Source organism: Mauremys mutica, chromosome 7, assembly GCF_020497125.1.
Source record: "Mauremys mutica isolate MM-2020 ecotype Southern chromosome 7, ASM2049712v1, whole genome shotgun sequence".
Taxonomy (NCBI): domain Eukaryota; kingdom Metazoa; phylum Chordata; order Testudines; family Geoemydidae; genus Mauremys; species Mauremys mutica.
The window spans coordinates 59344408-59362305 of record NC_059078.1 but is presented as its reverse complement, the minus strand read 5'-3'; the positions used below and the strand labels follow the sequence as shown (position 1 = coordinate 59362305).

General features: G+C 47.2%; 1 protein-coding gene across 1 annotated transcript in view; it reads left to right on the top strand.

Moving 5' to 3' along the window:
• The first annotated feature begins 584 nt into the window (after positions 1 to 584).
• Positions 585 to 17898, top strand: part of ALOX5 (arachidonate 5-lipoxygenase) — a 54230-nt gene continuing 36916 nt past the window's right edge. Inside the window, exons 1-3 of the mRNA XM_045025831.1 lie at positions 585 to 776; positions 15226 to 15424; positions 17720 to 17801. Of these exons, the coding sequence (XP_044881766.1) occupies positions 627 to 776; positions 15226 to 15424; positions 17720 to 17801 (431 nt within the window). The 5' untranslated portion in view covers positions 585 to 626. The remainder of the gene's footprint in view (positions 777 to 15225; positions 15425 to 17719; positions 17802 to 17898) is intronic.

Sequence of the window (17898 nt, the reverse complement as noted above, 5' to 3'; positions counted from 1 at the left end):
CTGACTGCTGCCCTCACAGCAACCAGCAGGCCCCCTCCCCACAGCTTGCCACCCCAGGCACGCGCTTGCTGCGCTGGTGCCTACAGCCACCCCTGGAGAAGAGGGGGTAGCTAGGGGCTGTCCTCCAGGAGGAGTGTAGCCTAGTGCAGGGAGAGGTAGCTAGGAGCTGTGCAGAGGAGAGGTGTAGCTGGGGTGCAGGGAGGGGCTGTGCACGGGAGCGCTGTAGCCGGGGTGCAGGGAGGGGTAGCTGGGGGCTGTGGACCGGGAGGGGTGTAGCCGTGGGCGGGGAAGGGTGGCCGTGGGGGGTGTAGCCGAGGCCGGGGAGGGGTAGCCGGGGGCTATGGGCCGGGAGGGGTGTAGCCGGGGGCGGGGAGTGGTGGCCGGGCACTGTGGACCGGGAGGGTGTAGCCGGGGCCGGGGAGGGGTGGCCAGGGGCTGTGGACCGGGAGGGTGTAGCCGGGGCCGGGGAGGGGTGGCCGGGGGCTGTGGACCGGGAGGGTGTAGCCGGGGCCGGGGAGGGGCTGTGTCGGAGGGGGCGGTGCTGCAGCAGCGGAGCCCGGCGCTCATTCCCCAGCTGGCTCAGGCGGGCAGCTCCGCTCCTGGTGGCTGCGCGCTCCGGCCGGGCCATGCCGTCCTACACCGTGACCGTGGCCACCGGCACCCAGTGGTTCGCGGGCACCGACGACTACATCTACCTGATCCTGGAGGGCACCGCGGGCTGCAGCGAGAGGCACCTGCTGGACAAGCCCTTCTACAACGACTTCGAGAGGGGCGCGGTGAGTGCGCGTCCGGCCGGCCCTGCGCCCCCAGCCCCGGCCAGTCCCGTGCCCCCCGCCTCCGGGCAGCCCAGCCCAGCCCCCCGCCACTGTGCACAGCCCCGTGTCCCGTCCCCTTGGGCCAGTCCCCTCCATGTGACTGTTCCCCCTGCTCACAGCCCTAGCCCTGCACCTCCTTTCCCTGGCCAGCCCTGCACCGCCTTTTCCATACCCACTTCCCCCAGTCCAGCCCTGTGCCCCCTGCCCTGGGACTGCGGCCTCCCCAGCTCTGAGACACCCACCTCTTAGGACTGTGTCCCCAGCTCTGTCCCCTGCCCATGGGATAGCGCCCTGTGGATGCTCCGGCTCTCTGGACAGTGGAGGACATTTTACCCATTTATTCCCTTTTTCCCATCTCTTGGAGCAGCTGTAAAGGGGATTTAGGAACCCTCCACTGCTGCCTCTTCTCTCTGTCCCACTACTTCCCTGGGGAAGGGGATTTGGGTGCCTGCACCCCATCACTCTTTTATCCTTCCCCATTGCTGCCCCCTTGGTAGGGTCAGAATCAGGGCGGGCCCCTGCATCTCTCCTTGTCTTGGTGCTCTCGGCAGGAAGGGGACTGGGACACTGGGGGTGGGGTGGAAGTGCTATGCCCCTACCCTGACACTCCATCCCTCTCTAATCCCATTCACCTTTCCCACCCCTATATCTAGAGCAGGGAAGGCACCGGCATCCAACCTACTGCCCACGCCGGCAGGGCTGAGATCTGACTGAGTCAGGAGGTCTTTGGGATGGGATTTGGAGAGAAGGGCGACATAGGTTAGTTCTTGGTGTACCTGGTGCTGCAATGCAAGGAAGACCTGCTCCTAGGTCAATAAAGCAGATGAAGGGGCATGATGATGTTTCCTAGCCCTTCTGGACAAGATTCTCAAGTTGAATAATGGATATGGTTTATTGCCCCATGGGTACTGCTTCTAATAATATCTCCTGAACCAGCAAACCCAAGAATCTAACATGATGCCCTTTGCCTGGGCCAGGGCTTAGAGGAGGGGATTGAGAGTCAGGACTCCTGCATCCTATTCCTTCCTCTGCCATTGGCACTGGGCATGATGATAAGTGAGTCAATTTGCCTCAGTTTCCCCAGTCCATAAAAGGTGTCATAATGCCTCACTGGAGTGTTGTGGTGATTGATTTGTTAAGATTTGCAAAGTGCTTTGAGAGCCTCCATGGAAGGTTAAAGTATTACCTTACCATTTGGAATACAAGAAAAGCACAGTGAGATAATGCACTTTCAGCCCTTGGTAGGTTTTGTGCTATGACTTTGAACATATTTTAAGTGGTTCTGCAGAAAAAAAGAAAATGTTTTCTAGATGTGTATTATTTACTCAAGAAAGGTACCAGAGCTGTGTCTTGAACAGCCAGCATAATTCCAACAGTAAATACATCTGTCAACAGATTATTTAATTGGATGAACAATACACAAACTGTCTAATTTCATATTGGGCCCATGTAAATATGAAATTAAACAGTTTGTTTATTGTTCATCCAATTAAATAATCTGTTGACAGATGTATTTACTGTTGGAATTACGCTGGCTGTTCAAGACACAGCTCTGGTACCTCTCTTGAGAAGAGTTCAGAGAGAAGAGCCACTATAGATAACTATCAAACCTCTAGGTTCTCAAACTTCATTGCACCACGACCTCATTCTGACAACAAAAATTACTTCATGACTCCCAGAAGAGGGACTGAAGCCTGAGCCCACCCGAGCCCCACTGCCCAGGGTGCGGGGGACAAAGCCTGAGTCCCACCGCTCTGGACATGAGGGCCAAAGCTGAAGCTCAAGGGCTTCAGCCCCAGGCAGGGGGCCTACAACCTGAGCCCCACCGCCCAGGGCTGAAGCTCTCAGGTTTTGGCTTCGGCCCTGGGCATTGAGGCTGGGGCTTCATCCCCAGACCCCAGCAAGTCTGAGCCAGCCCTGGTGACCCCATTCAAAGGGGGTTGTGACCTATTTTGAGGTCCCGACCCACAGTTTGAGAACTGCTGCTCTAGGCCAAGACAAGGGAGCTACCTGCCAAGAGAGATGTTTGAGACACCTTAAATGGAACTAGGAGAACAGTACAGGGATATCGCACACACTAGGTGCTAGGAAAATGGGGGACTGAAGAACTGGACTGATGTACCTTTTTATCCCTATTTCTACAATTCTTTGAGAGTCCTATTCTGTCCTTACCCTCATCTGGCTGGTCACATCCAGCATCCATGCTGTTGGTTTATTTATTTATTTATTTATTTTAAAAGTCCATATTGTGTTTCATAATAGTAGGCTTCAGTATCTGTTCTGCATCCTGTAATGCGGAAATATTAGACTTAGGCCATGTCTACACTTGAAATGCTACAGCGGTGCAGCTGCCGTGTAGACACGATGGAGGTCTCCCATTGCTGTAGTTAATCCACCTCCCTGAGAACAGGAGAGGAATTCTTCCATCCACCTACCACTGTCTACACCGGTGGTTAGGTTGGTTTAACTGTATCACTTGTGGGGGGTGGAAATTTCACGCCCCTGAATGATGTAGTGGGGTTGACCAAATTTTTTACTGTAGACCTGGCATTAGGCACTTTTGAAAATTGTACCCATGTGATTTAGGAGCCTAAGTCACATTTCCAAAAGTGACATGGGCACATAGCAGCTCAGGTCTCGTAGAAAGTCAATGGAATTAAATGACTTTCAGTGAGACTTAGACTCCTAAATGCCTGGGCCCCTTTTTAAAATGAAACGTAGGCACTTCAGAAAATTGTACCTTTGTCCTATTTATATCACATACTCATTTCAATAGGTTGTAAGTTTTCTGGGGCAGAGGCTGCCTCTTTATCACGTCTGTCTAGCACCCAGACATGTGTTGTTGGCTTCTGGGTACTACTGAAACAACTTACTTTCCATACGTATTTACTATCTCAAACAGTTTTAATGGTTCATGTGACACTATCTGTATCCTGCCATTTTTACAGCATGCATTTACTACGTGCTATATTAGAGTAAATATAAACCTATGTTTCTATAGGAAACTACATTGTCAGATCTTTGAATACGATGTGCTCAGGTTTTGTGGTTAAAGTCAACATTTTAATGCAGAATACTGTATATATGTCTAGGCACATGCTGTTAGGCATGAGAAAAGCTGCCACAAAGGCTGCAACACTTACTAGACGTGTTACTCGTAGTGGAAGATTTTAAAAAAGACACACAGAACAAAAATAAACAAAACTGAACTGACACAAAGTCTGTATGTTATGCTTTTCAGTGCAACTGGTGACACCAATCCTGTCCCAGTGTTTTGTTTTGTTTTCCTCACTGGACTCCCCAAAGTAATTTTTCACCCCAAAACAATGCAGTCTTGAACCCAGGCTGCAAAAGAGAACCCATTCAGTTCTCAGAGCAAAACTTCCACAGTATAGTTTGTTAATGCAGAAGGCCTTACCTACTTTTACAGTCCCTTTTCCATAGATAGGCCAGGTCGATTGTTTCCATTATCCTGATACTTGCTTCCTCTGAATTCATTCAAATCATGGTTATTGTTGGGTATAATAAACGAAGGCTTGGACAAGTTCTGTGTAAGAAATTTGCATGTCAAATGTTCCATAAGGGAGGGGATATGGAAAGCACAAAGAGACTTGTACAACAAGAGTCTTGATTCTGATATTCATGGGACTTACTCTGAGTATTAGACACAAACTATTTAGAAGCTGGTTTTGAGTAAGTTCCTGTTGGTGCAGAGAGATGTTACAGTGAGTGTTGCATAGCACTTCGCAGTTCCCCATTTTCTTCTGATTTCCCATTTAAGCCCTGTCTGTCTGTTTGCTGTCGTTAAAAGAAACCCATCTTGCAAGTACTTCCAGAGAAGAAACCCAGCTTTTCAATCTCAAATTTTTATTTGGGGAGGATTTATCTGTGTCCTTCTTAATGTCCTGGAAAGGTCCCCTCCTTAATCCAGATAGGGTGACCAGACGTCCCGATATTTAGGTGTTTGTCCCACGTCCCGACCAATCTTTGGTTGGGACACAATTTGTCCCGATATTTCGCTCTGCCGGCAGCACTTGGCTTTTTTCTTCTTCTTCTTCTCGCTGTTCCGCCGGCAGCACTCAGCTTTTTCTTTTTTTTCCCTTCTCGCTGCTCCGCCAGCAGCGCTTGGCTTTTTTTTTTTTCCCCTGCACGGATCCCTCCCCCATGTGTCCCGATATTTTCTCCCTCTCATCTGGTCGCCCTAAATCCAGAGCCGAGAATTAAAACAGCTGACTATAGACTGCACCTCAACAACTCATTCTAGGTTTTGCAGGAGAACTAGTTGCTTGGACAGGATACTTTGGGTGCTTAGTTTCAAGTTTATTTTCAGCCATGTCTGACAGATCCAATAAAACGTTAGTTCTGTACTTTAATTCTGAGTCTTTGTGTATGAAGGCTTCCAGTTCCCTGACTCACAACACTGTCACCAGTACAAACTGGCTGAGAATGACAGCCCCAGCCTGCACAAGAGGAGTAATTGCTGTATCACATTTCTGGCCATCTCTGCCACCTCCTAAAGCCCAAATATTAAACACAAAGGAGGGTAATTTTCAAAGAGTACAGGAGGAAAGGCTGCAAACCGATTCTAAAGTCTTGCAGACGATGTCCAGTTAACGTGATAGGTACACCTGAAAATATTGTTAGCTTTTGCATCCCAGTGCACCTAACTTATTGCCCTCTAGCTGGGCAAGTCAGATTTTTAAAAGGTTCCTTGGTTAAGTTTAGTGCTTGAGATTGCAATGCAATCATTGCCCCATCTGTAAAGTTTATCCAAAGTGCATACAAAGAGTTCACATGCAAAAGTAACAATATGGAGAGAAACTTTGAAAGTTCAAAGTGCTTGTCATTTTTTAGCTCCAAACATTAAAAAATGAGACCACCACCTTACTGGGATGTAGGCCAACAATACAGGTAACATTTGGCCAGGGTGTATGAATGAAGGCTGAAGGAGGAAGAATAAGAGACATGAAGAAGAAATGACTGAGAGGGAGTATGATAGGAAGCGAGAAGAGAAAGAAGCAGATGGCAGAATTGGGCAAACGTGCACGTTTTCAACATTAAGCACATGACTTCTGGGGAGTCAATGGAACTACTCCATGTGCTTAAAGTTAAGCACACATCTTGCAGAATTGGGGCCCAAGTCAAGACTTACTTGTCTGTGACATGTGGTGGGCCTACAATAAGAAGTGATGTTGAAAGGTAAATATTTGCTCTGGTTTGACATACTTGAAGTATATTGATGAACTACTTGCTCCTCCAAATATATTAAAAAGCTAACCGTAGATACATCAGGGTGGATAAAACTATTGTAGATACATCAGGGTGGATAAAAAGTGATGATTTAAAATAAAATAAATAGTTTTTAATTTAAATTGGATTTTTTTATTTAAATCAGTCTTTTTATTTTGTTTAAATTATACTAAGTTTTTCTTTTTAAAAATAAATCTATTTAAAATGAATTCCGAATTTAATACAAAATATGCTAAGGCCCTCATTTATAATCACTTAAACCATTTAAATAAAAAATAAATATGTTGAATCCATGAGCCTCTAACAAAAACTTTGAGTTAGAGGCTGCTTTCTGTATAAAGAAAGAATCATCATATCATAGGGTTAGAAGGGACCACGAGGGTCATCTAGTCTAACCTCCTGCCAAGATGCAGGAGTTGTTATGTCTAAACCATCCAAGACAGATGGCTACCCAGCCTCCTTTTGAAAACTTCCAGTGAAGGAGCTTCCACAGCCTCCCTAGGCAGTTTGCTCACATGGCTTGTATTCCATCCTTTTGATCATACTTGTCGCTCGCCTCTGTATTGTTTCCAGTTTCTCTTCATCCTTTCTATACAGCAGTGACCAAAACTTGACACAGTACTCCAGCCGAAGCCTACCCAGTGCTGAGTAGAGCGGTACTATCACTTCCCATGACTTGCGTGCTATGCCTCTGTTAATGCAACCCAAAATTGCATTTGCTTTTTTTTTGCAACAACATTGCATTGTTAACTCATGTTGAGGTTCTGATCCACCACAACTCCCAGATCCCTCTCAGCAGTGCTGCTGCCAAGCCAGTTATCTCCCATTCTGTGTTTGTGCATTTGGTTTTTCTTTTCTAAGTGAAGCACCTTACATTTGTTTTCTTGAATTTCATTTTGCTGTCTATAGCCCAGTTCTCCAATTTATCAGGATCCCTCTGAATCTTAGCTCTATCCTCCAAAGTGTTGGCAACCCCTGTCTAGCTTTGTGTCATCTGCAAACGTGATCAGTATGCTCTATAACTACACTTAGGTCAAACAACACCGGACCCAGAACAGAACCCTGTAGAACCCCATTTGACACCTTCCAATCTGACATCATTCCATTAATAGTTACTCTTTGTTTGCAGTTGTTTTACCAATTATGTGTCCACATAATGGTAGTTCTGCCGAACCCACGTTTCTCCAGCTTACTTATCAGAATGTCATGTGGGACTAAGTCAAAAGCCTTGCTAAAGTCCAGATATAATATGTCCACCACATTCCCCCTATGCAGCAAACCAGTTACCTTGTCAAAGAAGGAAATCAAGCTGGTTTGGCATGATTTGTTGTTAGTAATCAAGGGGGAAATATCTAGCTATCGGGGCGGGGGGGTCAAGCTTTATAAATATGACAAAATAGGTCATGTACTGTATTAAGGGCTTGTTTTGTTTAATAAAAATAAATGTTATATGATGTTTTGTGTGTTTGTTTAAATACCAGTTACCACTCTAATGCTGCTTGATGCAAAACTTGAGCAAAAAGTTAATTATCTAGTAAATAAGCAATATATCATTCACCATTTTCTAACATACTAAAATATACAATTAATAAGAATCTGAAAATATTAAGCTATATAATTGCTTAAATAAATGTATATAGTTATAGTGTACCTTCTTAGGTTGTAAAAAGATGTACCAAATCTAGGGTAAATGATCCATTTAGTTGTAAATCAACATATTAATGATTCTATCAACCAATGAGAATGCACCTTTCTTTAGAAAATAACTTAAGTACAAATGGTAAAGTTGGTGATAATTACTGATTTAAATCAAGGTTTTCCAGCTGGTGATTTAAATCCCAATTTAAATCAATTCACCCTGAGATACATTTTCAAAACGTACATGAAAAGATGAAAAAAATTGAGGTCTGTTTAGGCTAACTGGGCAGTTGTTTTCTATTACTTGGACTTGTGAAATATAAATGTATTTTAGAGCTCTAGGTTTTCCATCAGCTGAATGAGTTTGTGCCAGTGAATCAATCGTGACTGTGTTATTTTGATTGTAACTGTTTGTTAGGTCTAATTGACATTGTTCTATAATATTTTAAATCTATGATCCATTTATTCTCTGTTTCGTGTTGATAATGAAAGTAGATCAATTCCTGGCTTGTTGCAGTCTTCCTGTTAGCATCTGGAAATGCCACATATTCTCTGTGTGCCTCAGTTCCACACAATCCTTAAAATGGGGATAATAATAATGCTCTTTGCTGCCCACGCTTTGTCTGTCTTATCCACTTGGTCTGCAAGTTGCCTGCATGGGTATGTCTGCCCTTTGAGCTGGAAGGGTAGCTCCAGCTTAAGGAGACGTGCCTGTGTTCACTCTGATTGAGTTAGTGGGTTAAAATTAGAGTGTAGCCATGGTGGCACGAGAGGCTAGCTGCCCTGCATATGTACCCATCTGAGATGGTAGGCCAGCCCCACTCACCATTCGCAGTGCCACGGCTACACTATTTTTAGCGCACTAGTTTGATCAGAGCTGACACAGGTAAGTCTCCTCGTGGTGAAATTTACACCTCCAGCTTGAAGAGTGGACATACCCTATTGTCTTTGTAGAGTGCCCAGTACAATGGGGCCCTGATCGCAACCGGAACCTCTTGGTGGTTGTGTAACACCAGCCGTATTGTTAAATATCAGCAGTAATAATCATCATAATAAAAACCCCTCGCTTGTACTCTCACCCTTACTTTTGTCAGAAGCTGGGAATGGGTGACGGGATGGATCACTTGATGGTTACCTGTTCTGTTCATTTCCTTTGGGGCACCTGGCATTGGCCACTGTCGGAAGACAGGATACTGGGCTAGATGGACCTTTGGTCTGACCCAGTATGGCCGTTTTTATGTTCTTATGTACTGAATGGTGCTTCGGGGTGGAAAGGGATTTCTTTATTTCCAGGCAGGGCACTGATGTGGGAAAGGAAAGGTGGAATTCTTATTAGCAAAACCCTACTTGGATTTATAAACTGAAACCCTTCTATTAGTTCCTGTGTTGCTTGAACACGCCAGGTAGGTCTGGGGCTGATGAATGTGCCATGTACCTCCAGATACTCCTTGCCAAGTCCATTTAAGCCTGCAGAACATGCCTGGAGAACATGCCTGCAGAACATGCTAATTAGTACACACCCACTGAGTGTGCCAAGAACATGACAGGTCCATTCATGTAGTACATACCAGTTGGCTGAGTCGGGTTCTTCTAGGTAGAACTGCAATGCAGTTATGTTTATTATGTTACATGGTAATATCAGGAAAGCATTCGTGTATTTGAATTCCCTTTCATGACATGTCTGCAGCAGTAACCAAACTGGTTCTGGTGCACCCTGTTAAGTTCACATGGGTTGGAGATTGTCCTGTTGAACGTTAGTTGCCCTCGGCCACATTTTTCCAAACACCACAGAACCATGCTGAGATGGAAAAAGAAAAATATGTGAGCAATTCCATGAAGCTGTTTATAGACATGAATGGGTCAAGCTGGAAACAGGCTGCCAAGCATTGGAAGCCATATTATAGAAACCACTATGTGTAGCATGGTCTGGACTACAGAAAATTATCATGATATTGCAAAAGTACCCACTAGATGTGAAATACAGGCCCAGTCAGGAGCTTCTCCTAGCAGATATGCTTTCATGAGTGCCTATGGAGAAAACTGGGAGCCTCAGAAAGAGGAGTATGAAGTAGAAATGAGTCAAGCATTGTCATTTCTGACAGAAAAATTGAAAAGTGCAGAGGAGAAACATTTTGCATCCTGGTACCTTCAGTTCCAAGATGTGACCCAGAATCCTTGGCACAGGTTGACCAATAAAGAAGAGAGGTCTTGTGTTGGCGTTGGAAAATGCAGGGATGCAGCTGTTTTTTAACTGAAAAGTGAGAAGTTTGGGTGAGAGATAAGCAAAGATCAGGAGGGCACTGGAAGGCAGCTGCCCTGGGAGGGTGGGACATGGCCTGGCTAGGAATACAGTGGAGGGGTGTCCTGTAGTCTGCTACTGCCACAGCTGGGCACAAATAGTGGCTATTTTAGGAGGATTCTTGTAGAGCTTGGAGGAGTCTTAAAACATGTTTCAATCTGCACATCAGTAGTTACAGCAGGAGGTGGTAGGGTGGGGAATATGGAGTTAGATATTCTATCAGATGAGTCAGTAATACAGGAATGCGCTTGGTGATGTGGCTCAAGGGCCATTTCTGTTCTGCTGAGGAGATGCTGTCGCTCATGGGGGAAAATAACGGGCACAACTTACAGATCGTGGCTCCACTGAGCTCTGTGGCTAAACTCACATTGACTTCAGTGAGAGCAGGATTGCGCCTGCTGCCTGTTAAATACACGTGGGTTTGAGTCTCCTCCTGATGTGACCATTGGCTTAAGCAGAGACACCTTGGGCCTGATTTTTGGACCTGCTGTGCACTGCACCTTCTGTTGCCTTGGCTGGAGCAGTGAGGGCTTGGTGCTAGCTGAAAACCAGGGCCCTGGTATCTCAAAATTCAAGGCATCCAGTATCCGTGTCCAGTTTTGAAAATTTGAGCCTCGCTATCTAGCAGCTGTTGGATCCAGAGGTGCTGCAAGCTATGGATGCAGATCTGTATCCAAACTTCCCCACAGATCGGGAGAGCTGGGTTTGGTTCGGGCCTAGCTGTAGTTCACATTTCGTTTTCTTTTTTTCTTTTTTGTAACTTGCAGTGCATTCCCTGTTGTGTTTATCTAAGTAGGATGGCTGCTGGCTGACGTATTGGGGAGCATACTGACTCATTCTCTCCAAACCAATGTCTTTCTGTGCCCTATGGGAGACAGCACTAGGTGGAGGTGACTCCACCTGTGGACCATCTCCTGTCGGGTGCTCTCATGGCCTACATACTGAACATGCACAGGCTATTCCTGTATCTTCTGGACTGTGACCTCTTTGAGGGGCAGGGACAGTCTGTATGTTCATCTTACACCAGGCCAGGCGTGTCACTGGTGCTGAAATAATCATGATCAGTTCCTCTACCATGTGCCACAGATGAAGGGCAGACACCTCCAGCCCCAGCCTGGACAGCCTCAATGCCGCCGTCATCTTTTCCTAGCCTGAACGCCCAATTTAAATTAGCTCTGTTTTCTCATTGGTGAAGATAATCCATGTTCCTCAGAAGCAGCAGCACTTTCTAAGCTCATCTGGCTCTGGCCGCTGTCAGAGCCAGGACTTGTCCTCTAGCACCTCCAGAGTGAAGGAATACTCAGACCTATCTCTGAAACCTGCTCCAACAGGTCTTCTAAGAACCACTTCAGGGAACAGCTTGAAAGCCAAGACAGTGTCACTGTCTTCTAGTGGGTTGGCTTAAAGGAGTTTTTAATTGAGAGAGAGATTGTCAGGAGGGAAGGTGAAATAACTCAAGATATATAGCTTGATTAAATTAGGCTGGGGCTGTAGAGCAGGAGGATAGGGAGGGGAGGTGATAAACAGCTATTTTATGGTCTTCACTTGGAGAGTGGAACTGCTGGGATGGGAGCAGGAAGATAACTAGCAACAGTGGAATGCAATTAAGGAAAGGGAACGTTAAGCTGAATATCAGGAGGCATTTCCTGTTCATGAGATTTTTTCACCCTGCAAAATAATCTCCAAAACTTGATTGGGCAAAACACTTGTGCATGCACTGGAGGGAACCATTTTGCAGGGCTTAAAAACATTTTCTCTCATCTCTAACTTCTGAGTCCCTTATAATTAGGGCCCTACCAAATTCATGGCCATGAAAAATGCATCACAGACTGTGAAAGCTGGTCTCCCCCATGAAATGTGGTCTTTTGTGTGCTTTTACCATAAACTATACAGATTTCATGGGGGAGACCAGCATTTCTCAAACTGGGGGTGCTGACCCAAAAGGCGGCCATGGGCGGGGTCACAAGGTTATTTTAGGGGGCATCGCAGTATTGCCACCCTTACTTCTGCACTGCCACCTTCAGAGCTCGGCAGCTGGAGAGTGGCAGCTGCTGGCCGAGGACCCAGCTCTGAAAGCAGCAGCGCAGAAGTAATAGTGGCAATACTATACTATGCCATCCTTACTTCTGCACTGCTGCTGGGGGCAGCATTGCTTTCAGAGCTGGGCTCCTGCCCAGCAGCCGCCGCTCTCCGGCTACCCAGCTCTGAAGGCAGCGCCGCCGCCAGCAGCAGCACAGAAGTAAGGGTAGTAGTATTGCAACCTCCCTACAATAACCTTGCGACTCCCCCCTCCCCCTGTTACTATCTGGTGGCTGCATGGAGTGGATTGTAGAGGAAGTTGGGGCTCTCAGCCCAGTTCCTTGTGGACAAACGTCCTCATTACAAAACTGCTGTCGCAACTGGTATCCATAACATGTCTGTCTACATTTTCTTCTTTTCTGACTTGATTTTTGTGACTTAGCCTTAACCTATAAAATAATGGGAGGGCTTGAGTCAAATGACCTCATATTGACAGGAAGTGTTAATAAAAAATGTACCTGAAAAGAACAAGCAGAGTGTGATTTTTAGCAGAGGGGGTAGGAGTGGGAGGGCTGAATGACAGGGCATATACATGCAGCATCATTTCAGATGGTACTAAACTCAGTGAAGGAAGAGGTGCAGTTCATGTTGGTTTCTAAGTATACTGAAAATGTTCAAAACCACAAACCAGGGAAGTTTCATTTTGCAGCCACATCAAGCAACAAATTTAAACAAAAAGAGTGTGATTCCAAAACTGCCTAACTGTTTCTCACCCAGGCTTGTCTTTCTGGTAATACTGTGTCTTAACAAGAGCATAACTTCTTCTGGGGGGGGGTCATGGGAACAGATTGGGCTCTTGCTTCTAGTCCCATGACGGTCCTAGCCAGTTCAGCTTAACCATGGCAAGGGGCCTGTTGTCCTGCTCTAGCTTTTTTGCCGCCCCAAGCACGGCAGTCAGGCTGCCTTCGGCGGCTTGCCTGCGGGAGGTCCCCAGTCCTGCAGATTCGGTGTACCTGCCGCCGAATCCGTGGGACCAGCGGACCTCCCGCAGGCACACCGCCGAAGGCAGCCTGACTGCCACCCTCGCAGGGACTGGCAGGGCGCCCCCCACAACTTGCCACCCCAGGCACGCGCTTGGAGCGCTGGTGCCTGGAGCCACCGCTGGCAGCCATTTATACTAGTGCAAAGGGAGTGTCAGATGCTGCCATTCTGACTCACCAAACACAAAAGCATCACTGTTTATCTCAGCTGAGCTATAAAAGTAAACAGAGGCATTTCTAATGACTAGTATTCCAGTAGTGCCTAGGGACTCTGAGATCAGAGTCCCAACGTGTTAGGCACAGCACATACATAGAATAAGACACAGTCCTCACCCTAAAGACCTTACCTTCTAAACAGACGAGGCAGACAAGGGGTGGGAGAAAGGGAAGGAGTGTTATCCCCATTTAACACCTGGAGAACTGAGGCACACAGACATTAAGTGACTTCCCCAAGGACCTGCACTAACCCTATAGCAGAGCTGGACAATGAACCCAGATCTGATTTCCAGTGCAGTGCCTTAATCCCCAAAACAACTGTTCTCTCAGTTTGCATGACTAGGTGCAGAAGGGTGGACTTGCTGCTGGAGCACCCCTATGTGGCTGGGCATGGCCACTGTCTGCTTTCTAGTGCCCCCTCTGTGGCAGTCGCCTCGTCTCATGATTTGGCCTGACAGCTCATCACAATCACTCCTACCCCTCCCTGGGTAACAGAAAGTCCAACAAATACAAGTGTCCAATCCCTCTGCTTGGTCTGCTACTTTGATTCTGGGCCCAATGGTCAGTACACCCTTTCTTAGGGCTTCCAGAAATCTGTATCCCCTTCTGAGGGACTTCACACCCCTTACCAGTTCCTGATAGGGGAACTCAGGCCTGCCCTCTACCCTAGGTTCAGCCCAGGACAGGCAGTCAGGGATCACTCTGCCAGTCTCCTTCCTGCCACCTCCCTGGGCATCTTCCTATCAACCAAGCCTTTCCCTGGGCTTTCTCCTTGCCCTGAAAGAGCCTTCCTCTCTAGGCTAACCTTTCTTTCAGGGCTGGGACTTGCAGGGCTCTGCCCTGGAATCTCCCAACAAAATCCCAAACCAAAAATACCAGTTTAGACCAGCTTCTGCCCTCCTCAAGCTTGACCAGTCATCCCTCACATCTCCTCAGCCCCATTCCTCAAGGGATGCCTCTTGGGCACGCTCTCTGGAAGTCCAGATCCTGCATTTTTATCAGGGTTCCTCTCACTGGAGCTGCTCCCTCCACCCATGTGGCTGCTCCATGTCTCTCCTGGCCTCCTGCCAGACATCTCTACCTAGGAAAGGATCTCAGGTCCAACTCTCCCCCTACGCTTTCTCCTGAGTTCTCCATTCTCTCATCCCAGAGAGTGACTGCAGAGTTTCTTCCAACAGCCCCCATCTGCTCTAGACTTCCTGTCTTTATAGTAACCACCCATCTCCTCTCCCAGCTGGGACTCATCTTTAATTTAGCCTGGCCCACCCTCCAGGTGCAGCCAGGTGGGTTAATTGGCCTCTCAGGCCCACTTTAACACTTATAAAGCCAGGATGGGATATATATCCCATCAGTCTACCTCAGGTGTTCTCAAACTTCATTGCACCGTGACCCCCTTCTGACAATTACTACACGACCCCAGGAGGGAGGACCGAAGCCTGAGGCTGCCCAAATCCCACCACCAGGGCATGGGGGGAGGGTAAAGCCAAAGTCCGAGGGCTTCAGCCCGGGGTGGGGGGCTGTAACCTGAGCCCAGCCATCCAGGGCTGAAGCCCTCGGACTCAGGCTTTGGCCCCGGATCCCAGCAAGTCTAAGGCAGCCTTGGTGACCCCATTTAAAATGGGTTGTGACCCACTTTAGGTTCCCGACCATTCTTTTCCGGGATGCTATTGGAGTAGTTATAAATATTTTTACTAGCAGTAGATTTGTTCAGAAATCATAAATGAATCAAAGCATTATCAAGTCCCCAACACAGAAATTTCACCCTTTCCATATTTCTAGGATATCTGTACATGACTTGTTCTTAGATATTCTCCTACCCATCCATTTGTTAATTTGCTGTCTGAAAATAACCCTTCATTTTTTCCCCTTTGCAAACAAGAGGTTCCATTTGGAGCTGGTGTGCTTTCTGTGTGTTCAGCCGGTCACAGACCATTCTTCTTCTCCACAGGTCGACTCCTACGATGTGACTGTGGCAGAAGACCTGGGAGAAATCCAGCTGCTAAAAATTGAGAAGCGAAAGTACTGGGTTCATGACGACTGGTATCTCAGGTACATCACTGTGAAAACACCAGTAGGTGACCATCTGGAATTCCCATGTTACAGATGGATTACAGAGGATAAAGAGATTGTCCTCCGAGATGGAAGAGGTGAGCACCATGAGAGAACTACTAACCCCTAGACGGGCGTGCTCAGGCATTTAAATTTCACTGCTATTGGGGGGGCATGTTCTATGCCCTTGTTGTGGCCCCAGAGCTGGAGGATCTATCCAGCCCTGGGGCCAGAGGAGTTCCGTGCCCCCGCTGATTACTGGGGGGGACCCGTGCCCCTGCTCCCCCTCCTTGTGCTCGCCCCTGCCCCTGGAGCAATGAGGACTCCCCCTATATTTCCCTCTCCTTCCAGAGGAACCCAAACCCTCTCTCCAACTCCAGTTCCTTCTCTCCCACCTGCAAACCTACCACACCCCCTGTGGGATAGATGCTCCCGGCTGACCGTGACCTCAGTGCTGGTTTATGAACTGTCCACTGGGTCTCGCACAGGGAAACGAGTTGGGTTACTTTGGGGACACATGCTAAGGAGATTTTTTTTCCAGCGGTGGAGATGGTCAGAACACTGTTCTTAAATTGCAGGCTTGCCTCAGTGCTCAATTTTCGGCTGATCCATTTCTGGAAAGCCTCTCTAGTCCTTGGCTGAGCATCCCCTGGCTGCCTAACCTTGAGACTCTAAAATATAGCAGTTTTCCAAGTATTATCCACCTGGAAACTGTCTCGTTTTCTAAAACCCAGGAAAGGGCAGCTTGGAATGAAATTCCAGTTCAGAGAGCATTAGGGCTGGCTGGGAAGTAGAATTCAGCTAAGCTGTTTCATCCTGCAAGAGCCAGGAACAGGCTGATGGTGTGAAGTGTGTTGGAGATAGCTGTTAGTGCTGTGCTGAGAAAAGTCCCCTAGCACTTGTGTGCTACCCCTGGGTTTTAACTGGCTCTGGTTACCCACTGTCAATACAGTATCGTGGCCAAAGACAGGTGCTTCATTGGCTGCATAATCCAGTTGCTCACAACTGTGCCTTTGTGGCAATTACGTTTGACTGCTGCAATATGCTATAGTGTGCACCATTAAAAATGTTGATCTAGTGCCAGTAGATATGGGGTGGGAACCAAGGGTTTAACCAGTTTTGCTGTATTCAGGTCATTGGCTGCCTAATTAGACATGCAGCCCTAAGGAGTTTGCTTTCCAGTGGTTAAGGCCCTTAATAGTCGGGTGCCAACTTTTTTTCTCAGCTTCTGGCTCCCTCACTGATCTCTCCACCTGTGGGGTATTTGGAGGGGCAGGAGAGGGATTCTCCGTAACTTGCCTTGGCTTTATTTCAACCCTTGCTTTCAAGACAGGAAGGCGGTGTGTGCATTTAAGTTTGTGAAGAAGTAAAGAACATTAGCAAGATCCTGCAAGTAGCGTAACCAGACTGCCAGCCAGCCCAGACTGCATTGTCTACTATCAGCCCTGTTCCATCTGCCATTTCTACCTTAAACAAACATTTCCTGAAAATCCCTGATGGCTCTATTTGCATTCTCTTTTGTGTATGTAAAGCGGGTCGGGTCTTGTCCATCGCTTTTCCTTGTGGGTTCTCCTGTTAGCTGCTCTTTCTCTTCTGTTCCCCATCCTTTCTAAGGAAGTCTTTGTCTCATTCAGTAACACCAGGGCCACATGTTCAGATTATCAAGCCATCAGTTTTGGAAAACCTCTCTCTTTCTTTTGATCCCTAAGTTACCGGCAGGGAACTTGGCATGGAAGAAACACTTGTTCTTGCAGTGTAAGAACAGAGAGTATGAACCTAGGAGAGGGATGTCAAAACATCTGCTAGCGTCAGCATTCTTCAGCAGAGAAGATTTAACAAGGCTGTATCTTCCTTGATCATTTGTCGCTCCTCAACCTTAATCAACCTCCTCCCTATACTGAGGGGACTTGGGTTAAAGTGGTGGTCTCAGAAGCAAGGGGTCACAGGTTCAACTCTTACTGGGGCTTGGATTGCAATCTCTGCCTCCTACTCTCCTCACTGGTTCTTCCTCAGTTGCTTGTCACTCTTCAGCCTGAACTAACCTCCTTCCTGTACAGAGGGGGCCTGGCTCCCTAGCACAGCAGATGAATATTCCACTGTAGTCTGATGTGTAAAAGTTATTCTTAGAGACACTATCCATGGCTGCAGGGCAGCAATTCTGAGGATGAAAACAACCCTTTTGCTGTTCAGACCCATTGTATTTCATTGGGCAGGGGGCAAACTGTCTGCTATAATTGAGTACAAGAGAGAACTGCAGCTGATTTGCTACAGCACATAGTAGGAGAACCCAGATAATGACGGACACTGAGTCCTTATGTCCCATTACCCAGCTGGAGGATTAGACAGTGAAGGGTAAAGAAACCTCATAGCACTGTTTCTTCATTTTTTCACAGCAAAGCTGCACCGGGATGACAAGACTCAGATCCTCAAGCAGCACAGACGCAAAGAACTTGAAGAACGGCAAAAAATGTATCGGTGAGTTTCCTTTAACAATCCTGCTTTGTGATGTCAGCAGCCCAGGGAGGCCTAGTTCTGTTCCTAGCAGGTGAGTGTCTGGTGACTGGCAGGGCCA